This window comes from Colias eurytheme, chromosome 14, assembly GCF_061535395.1.
Source record: "Colias eurytheme isolate Ceu_HAF_F1 chromosome 14, ilColEury1 Martin Lab GWU primary, whole genome shotgun sequence".
Lineage (NCBI taxonomy): Eukaryota > Metazoa > Arthropoda > Insecta > Lepidoptera > Pieridae > Colias > Colias eurytheme.
In genome coordinates this window covers 5,161,845-5,170,821 of record NC_142993.1, presented here as the reverse complement: position 1 = coordinate 5,170,821, position 8,977 = coordinate 5,161,845, and the positions used below count along the sequence as shown (strand labels likewise).

Sequence of the window (8,977 nt, the reverse complement as noted above, 5' to 3'; positions counted from 1 at the left end):
AAAGTAAAGAATAAAGATATTATTTTAATTGCTTGAAAGAAGCGGTTATTAGAAAATTTTGGCACGACGATACCTATTCGAAATGAGAAATTTAATTAAGGATCCGTAATTACGGTTCAAGATAATGAAGTACGTTAAAATTTAATTTTTTGGGTTGACAGAGTGCTTTTAAATAAATAAAAAAAAACAACAAAATACTTTTTCATAAGCTTTGTAATATATTCAATAACATCTCCTTTGTTGACATGGTCATCACTCTAGGGTTCCTTTAAAATTTATCTAATATCTACTTTAAAAAAATAGATTCAATGATATTTTAATCAGCATTCAAATTGTCAGAACTACACAAATTTAAATATAACCGGAAGACAAAAGTAGTTCAAACGTTCTGAGGTAACAAAGAACCTACCCCTTTTTTGGAAGTCGGTTGAAAATACACATTACAAATATGTTTTACATTTCAACGTCATCTGTTTTTATAACATTACAATAAAACATTCCGGTGTTGTATTCAGTTTTCAGTCTCGAGCGGAGGCGAGCGGCGAGCACGCGACGAGCTTTCATTTAGTTCCATTGAGAGAAACTAGATGGCGCTTGTTTCAATAAAATTTTCAGTACATTTTATTGTATTGAAACGTAAAAGCAAAAAAATCGTTTCACTTATTCACTTCATAGGCGTTATTCATAATTTTATATTCTAATTAATAATATTATTTATTGTTCTACTAAAACAGTAAAAAATTTAACTGCTAAAACATAATATGCATAGCACTAATCGTAAATAGGTAAGGAGATAGTTGGTTCGATAATAATTAATTAGGAGAAATTCAATGACATAAAATAAGTTAAAGAGGCAAGATTTTTTTTAATATCATGAAACATTTAATTAACAGATTGAGATGAACCATATTTGAAATGAACAAAAACAATTTCCACAATAATATTTTGCTAAAAAGGTTCATTACATACATTTCCTAAAACATTAACAGTTCCACGAAATGAAAATAACCGAGAGTGTCGGGTTAAAATTTAATTTGAGCAATTATATAGCTATGAAAGCTCGAGTGAGACTAATGAAATGCGGTTTTGCTATTTCAAACCGCCAACAGGCCGTATGCGCCAACTAGACGCATATGCGACGTAATTATGACCAACTGCACAATGCTACAGATCCAAAAATATAGCGCAATTGCATTTATCTCCTATGAATCAAATTCGTTTTAGTCGCCTTACGCACTTACACAAGCCCACCCTATTATGTTATGCGGACGATATTGTTATAAATGAATTATTTTTATGTTGTTTTTGCAGTTCTGTGTAGCATTTATAATGTAGGCGACTCAAAAACGATAGGTGAGTACAGTTTGTTTAAAATATCTATAAGTACGATATTGCCAAAATTGTACCTACGTTGATTAAACGATTTATTCAGCTATTGAAAAAAAAAATGAAAAATTATTTATTTCAACAAAAACACAGTATGTAACAAAACAAAATTTAACAACATCATATTTTGCTGTCACTTATTATACAATATAATTATTAACTGTAGCTCCCACACTAAGAGAACTTGTGTCGTGGGAGCTGGTACGATTATAACGAATGGATTTGCTCGTGGTACCGTAATTGTTGATTAAAAAGATTTAAAATAACTAATTTAAATATAAGATATGAATTGAGTACAACTAATGAACTAAATTTAAAAAATAAATATAAATAAATAAATTTAGTTCATTAGTTGTACTCAATTCATATCTTATATTTAAATTAGTTATTTTAAATCTTTTTTATTATTAACAGCCTTTTTTATTATTAACAGCCTATACTTTACTGTCAATAGAAAAAATGTAACGCATAAAATACTGAACATAATTTTTTATGTGTAATCAGGAGCAATTTTTGACGATGGAACTTTTTTGTTGGAAGCTGCTTTTAATTTGGGTATTTTGGACGCATCCCAAAATGAAGAGAATCCATTCGAAGCAAGTGTTATTAAGACTTCCCCTGGAGATTTGATTGAGGCAGAAAACGGAATATGTTCACTTTTAGATGTACGTAGACTGTTTTAATTCACATAATTATTACTTTGATTAAATAAAATTTAATTATGAGAAATGTTTTTTTATGAACGAAAATTTAAAACATTAAGCTTTTCAAGATCGTTATAGTGATTCCTATTATCATTAGATGCATATTTAAAGTTTTATATGTATTTATAGAACAATGTTTTGGGTATATTTGGACCCACAAGCAAAGCTACAATGAAACACGTCCAAGTTATCGCCGATTATCTTGAAATTCCACACATAATTACCGAGCCAATGACAGCACAGAATAGAAATTGGTCTGCAGTTAATTTATACCCGAATCATATGGCCTATTCACAGGTAATCTATCATGTCATAAGAATTATATCACTTTACGTGAAACATTTTCCTAACTTTCAATATTTTTTCAGGTTTTCGCAGATATTATAGCGATGAAGGGTTGGACAGACTTCACTATAATTTATGAAGGCGCTGAACTTTTGCCATTCTTGGATAACATTCTCAATATGGAAGATTTGGATTCAGAAGAACATATTGTAATAAGCGTAGTTCAACTGCCTGACGGAGACGATTTCAGGTGCGATATTATATAATGAGATATAACTTATGTTTATGTTGTATAAAACATAACATTTAAGCTTATGAAAGCCTTTTTCAATCGAAATTCAAAGCATTCATACAGGAGGTAAAAAAATGAACATTTTATAGACCAACTATTAGTATTATAGTACATTTATCTTATATATAAAATTCTCGTGTCACAATGTTAGTCTGCATACTCCTCCGAAACGGGTGGACCGATTCTCATGAAATTTTCTGTGCATATCGGGTAAGTCTGAGAATCGGCCAACATCTATTTTTCATATGTACCACGGGCGAAGCCGGGGCGGACCGCTAGTCTTGATATATTTTAATTGTATTGGCATATTTCATTTTATTGTATAACTTCATAACAATAGCATTGTATTTCCTTTGTTTCAGGTCTCAATTGAAAACTATAAAAGCATCTGGTTCAGTCAACTATTTAGTCTGTTGTAGCAGGGATAATTTGCCGTTGTTCCTAGAACAAGCACAACAAGTTGGTATTATGTCAGACGAACACAGTTACATTATTATGGACCCTGACTTTCATACAATTGATATTGATCCGTACAAACACGGTGGATCTAATATAACAGGTAAATGGATTTTTGACTTCTGTTCTCATGTTAATTATTTTTTTTTACTTAATTATTTACAACTAGCTGTAGCTCGTCGCTCCTTTTGCGTGTAATAAAAATATGTAACAAGATGTAATTTTAATTAAGCATACATTTTGTTTTTCAGGAATCAGGTTTTTCGATCCCGAATTAGATGAAATAAAACAATTTACAGCAGCTATCAATGATAAAGTAAAGGAGCTATCAGAAGGTCAAATAGAAACAGCAATAGAAGGACAAACCTTGAATTTAAATTTGGCTTTAGTTTATGATGCTGTTATGTTATACACTTCAGCTCTTAAAATAATGGGGTTAGAAGAAGGTGGGAATGTTACTTGTGATGCTAGTGAAACATGGAGTTTTGGATCCAGTATAATTAATTTTATAAGAACGGTAAGTATGTAATAACAATGTGATACATTATAATAGTAGAGATCACACATCCGCTTCGTTGCCTTTACTTTTTTAAATGTTAAAATTAATTATGATAAAATCGTGCAAATATTTCAACAGATGGAACAAGATGGCTTAACAGGAGTTATAAAATTTGACGAAGATGGTTTTCGTTCAGAATTTGAAGTTGACGTTCTTGAAGTTATGGCTCATGGCTTTGAAAAGGTAATTAAGGACGTAACATAACATAATTTCAGTAACATACCTACCAATATAAAAATTGCCAACAATAAAATTTTCAGATTGGAACTTGGTCAATGGAAGATGGTTTTACAGAGATGAGAAAGATAGTACCAGCTGTGGAGCAGGAAGGATCAGAGTATATGAAAGGCAAACACTTTATTGTTCTAACAGCATTGGTATGTAATGTTTTAATAGTATTTTTGATGTAGCTTTTTGAAAATAGAATAATTGAACCGTTTCTTTCGTAGAGTGCTCCGTACGGTATGCTCAAGGAATCATCATTGAAATTAGAAGGCAATGACAGATATGAAGGTTTTGGTATCGAAATAATTGAGGAATTAGCGAAAATGAATGAATTTAATTACACATTTGAAATTCAAGAAGATGGCGTTTATGGATCCTATGAACCAAAGTTGAAAAAATGGACTGGTATGATGGAGAAAATAATGGATGGCGTAAATATCCTTTATTTTTTATAAAACATAATCTTTTTACGATACTTCATATTTTTAAGAATACGGTAAAGCATTTTGTTAAATATTTTGATACGTTATATGATTCTTTGTACAAAATAATTGTTGATTTCAGAGGGCTGATTTTGCAATTACCGATTTAACAATAACAGCGGCACGCCAAAAAGTGGTAGATTTTACCAGTCCCTTCATGAATTTAGGAATAACTATTTTGTATAAAAAGCCAACTAAGCAACCTCCGGATCTCTTCTCTTTCATTTCACCGTTTTCGTATCAGGTAAGAATGGACCTAGAAAATAAAAATTTATTCAACAAATTGATCAGACTTATAAGTTAATAATTTACAGGTGTGGGGTTGGTTAGCTGGTGCATACGTCGGAGTGTCAGTGCTGCTTTTTATTTTGGGAAGGTTTGCTCCCGAAGAGTGGCAAAACCCATATCCGTGTATTGCGGAGCCTGAAACTTTGGACAATCAATGGACATTAGCTAATTCATTTTGGTTCACATTGGGAAGTGTACTGACTCAGGGATCTGAAATTGCTCCTATGTAATTATCATTACTAATCTAAATAAAAATAGTAACTTTTTTATACATTATAAACTATTTTTTATATTTCTAAACAAGTAATGAACTACTTTTGCATAGGTTTTTTTTGCATTATAATATTTTTATATAATGAATATTTTTTACATATTTATATTCTAGTGCTATTTCTACTCGAATGGCAGGCAGTATGTGGTGGTTCTTTACATTGATTATGGTTTCATCATACACGGCTAATTTAGCTGCTTTCTTGACTGTAGAGTCGAAGTTTTATGCTATCAAGAGTGTGACAGATTTAGCGAGTAATCCTTATGGTATAACGTATGGTGCTAAACGGGGTGGAGCTACCTTTGGATTTTTTAAGGTATTATTATGATAAAATAGTCTTATTTTTACTTTTCAAATTGAAATCAATCTATTAATGAAGCTAGAAGAATGTTAATATTATCTATCTAATAGACAAAAATACTACCAACAATAAAATGTACCTATACCTTAATTTTTTCAGGAATCCGATAATTTACTGTACCAAAAAATGTACGAATATATGGATACTCATCCAGAGTTAATGACTCAAACTAACGACATAGGGTTAGAACGGTAAGAATTTTTATTTATAATACAATATATTCTCTAGGTATTTATTGTTATATAAAATAAATTTTGTGCGCTTTTTAGTGTAAAGTCTAATGATGAAGACTATGCCTTCTTAATGGAGTCCACGTCAATTGAATATATGGTAGAAAGAAACTGTGATGTAGCGCAGGTGGGAGGCCTATTGGATAGTAAAGGATACGGTATAGCTATGAAAAAAAGTAAGTTTCAACCACGCATTTAAAACACAATGATATTTATTTTTAAAAGTAGAGTATTTACTATATGCATATTGTATAACTATCTATATCTATAGTAATATCATAATGACCTAATTTTGTAAGTTTGTATAATAATTCTTCGATCGAGTCTAATGGTAGGAACTCGTAGGCAATATAGTTAACTATTTATTAATGAATTTCTTGCTTTGTTGTTTGCTTGCTTGTTTAATACCAGACGAAACATTATCCATCCTTGCGCTATCCTGGAATTCTATAAAATATAAAAATATTATTTCATTCATTAGATTCGCCTTATAGACAACCAATGAGTGAATCAATTTTGCAATTGCAAGAACAAGGCAAAATAACGAGAATGAAAGATAAATGGTGGAAGGAAAAACGAGGCGGTGGCGCTTGTGCTGTGAGTTAACGATCTTAAAACTAACTTTCTATTTATTTACAGTTTGTGTGAGTATTATCTACCATAATTTAAATGTAAGTAAGATACTCGCACAAATCATAGTATATCATTGAAGCATCATCCTAGTAAGATAATAATATATTATCTTGATTTGAAAATGAATTTGAATAGTTTTTTAGATTTTAGAATATTGTTCATCAAATCTGACTAAAAATAGTTATTCTATGAAGTCAAATCTTTTATACATTTTATTACATCTAAATTCAGCCAGACTCTAGAAAATAAATGACACCAAAACTATTAGACCGGGAGATACTGACACAAAATTTCGAGTCATTTGTAACAGGATGGCGGTTCTACAGGGGTCTTAGTACGCAATGATAAAAAGAAAAATGATGGTGTGATCGCTGGTATCGGTGGTTTAGTCGCGTGGGCGTTAGCCGAACTCGTCGGAAAAATAGCGAAAGTCAAACGATTTGTAACACAAAAATTTTAGTATTTACCGATAGCCCATAAAAAAGAAGTAGGCGGTAGTGTCATGCCATACTTTTCCGGTGTGACTTACAGCCCGCCATACCGACGCGAATATGTTGATTTAAATAAAACAATTATTCAACCATTTGTACCAGGCTAACTTTTGCACAGGTAACCATCGTCGTGCAGACATTTACGAAAATCGCCATGCCATACTTTTCGGACGATTCCAAATGGTCGCCATACCGCCGAAAATCTGCAAAAAAAATTTATTTCGCCAAACTTTTTGTACCAGTATTGCATTGGGATTTTTGGAGAGTATTTGATAAAATGTGACCATTATTATATTTGCCATACTTCTAGTAGGGGGAAAAAGTGCTGTCATACTTGAAAAATTAATTTAGTATTAATTTATATAAGTGAAGATTTCCAACACCTAGATCTTTGAAATTTTGTATTTATATTCTTTGATCCTCAAACTTCCAAGAAAAATAAGTGCCATACTGTTACAAATCGTTTGACTTTCGCTATTTTCCGACGAGTTCGACTAACGCCCACGCGACTAAGCCGCCGGTACCAGCGTTCACACCATCATTTTTCTTTTTGTCATTGCGTACTAAGAACCCTGTAGAACCGCCATCCTGTTACAAATGACTCGAAATTTTGTGTCAGTATCTCCCGGTCTATATATTTAGTAAGCAGGTAAATTGATAGTCTGTTGGAATTATTTAGGATGACGATGCGGGTAGTGGAGACGCGCAGCCCCTCGTCCTGGCCAACGTGGGCGGCGTGTTCATTGTCCTTGTTGCTGGCTCTGGTCTTGCTGTAATTTGCGCTTTCTTCGAAATGTCTGTTGATGTCTGGATGATTGCGAGGAGGGAAAAGGTGTGTAAAATAATTACTAGACTAATTCAAGGAATTATTGGCTTTTAAAAATACGTTTTGTACATTTATTGTAGCTGAAATGTTTAGTTCTGATCACTGATGGAAAATGTGTGATTTTGAATTATGTTTTTTATCGCAAGATACATATATTTAAGTTTTAAATATATGTAGGTATATCTTGAATGGCTTACAATTAACCTTAATGTTTGTTATACCTTCTAATCTTTACAGCTGTCATTCAAGGAAGAGTTGATGGCCGAACTGAGGTTCATATTCAGCTTCAGCGGCGATGTCAAGCCAGTACGGCACAGAGCATCCACATCTTCTGGCAGCGGTTCTAAAGGTTCTAAGAAAACCAATATCCTCAATGAAGAAGAAGAAGAGCCTAAAGTGGAGGACGTTGACCCAGTTCCCACTCCACGGTCGGAGAGATCAAGCCACTCGCGACATACATCGCATAGTCGGAGACAAAGCAATGTCAAACAAATGAATCAATTTCGTAAATTGATTAAGGAGAAGTCTGTTAATTGAATAGCAAATTATTTGTGTAGTATGAATTAAAAATTAGGAAATTAATAGTTGTATTTTTCTTTTGTCCTACGACAGTGTAACTTGGGTAGTTTCAATTATAGAAATGATGATTTTAATATGAATTACAATTTATTCTTCTATTTCTTATTATTGCAAAGCAAAATAAAACTATACGCCTACATGTGCCTTTTAATGTTAAACCGTCTAGAAATATTGATCTTATAATTTAATGACTTCTTATTACTTACCACAAATTACTGTGTTCTTAGAAAATTCTAAGATAGGTAGGTACCTACATTTGCTTTGCGTGACGAATTTGTATTAAAATTAAACGTTATATAGAAGTCATCATTCGACCTATTTCTAAACTAATAGCATCTCGGTTTGAGAAATTGCGAATCATTCCTTACCGAAGAATCCTTCGTCAAGACAGTCCTAATGAAGTTACTTTGATTGAAGAGGTCAAATGCGTTGAGTCTGAGGCTAGGATAGTAGATCACATCGCTTCAAAAGGTTCGAACTCTGACTTCAAACTAATAGGCATTCAAAATGGCCAAGTAATACCTGCCTTACATTATGTGCGCAAGTTTTTTATATGGATATGTAATACTCCCACACGTAAAAACTACTGAATGTATTTTGATTAAATAATATAAATAATTTTGTGAATGTGATTTGTGTTGCATTAAACAAGAGATATAAAAGTATTAAATATATTGTAACTTTTTCCACAAAACCCAAGCATGTTAATCAGCCAGTAGTTATTATAATCGACTTCCCAAGTTCCCAAATTTTAACGTATTCAATTACTCACAACACGATACCCCAATAAATATACCCTGTACCAATTACAAACTGGACATTTATTATTTTTATAAAACTATACGACGGAGATTCTTCGCAATTTGTCCAGTTAATGGACACTACGTGAAAGATCGTGGTCACCGAGGT

At 32.2% G+C, this 8,977-nt stretch overlaps 1 protein-coding gene across 1 annotated transcript; it reads left to right on the top strand.

Annotated features, from left to right (window-relative positions):
- Positions 1-1,242: 1,242 nt before the first annotated feature.
- Positions 1,243-8,059, top strand: LOC149902865 (glutamate receptor ionotropic, kainate 2-like). The gene is made up of 17 exons (XM_090109306.1): positions 1,243-1,353; positions 1,891-2,051; positions 2,220-2,387; positions 2,459-2,625; positions 3,030-3,226; positions 3,375-3,640; positions 3,761-3,865; positions 3,943-4,059; positions 4,132-4,338; positions 4,472-4,633; positions 4,704-4,903; positions 5,063-5,264; positions 5,409-5,500; positions 5,579-5,715; positions 6,021-6,136; positions 7,343-7,495; positions 7,727-8,059. Exons 1-17 carry the CDS (start codon positions 1,284-1,286, stop codon positions 8,024-8,026), a joined length of 2,820 nt encoding a protein of 939 aa, XP_089965432.1. The 5' UTR covers positions 1,243-1,283; the 3' UTR covers positions 8,027-8,059.
- Positions 8,060-8,977: the final 918 nt, after the last annotated feature.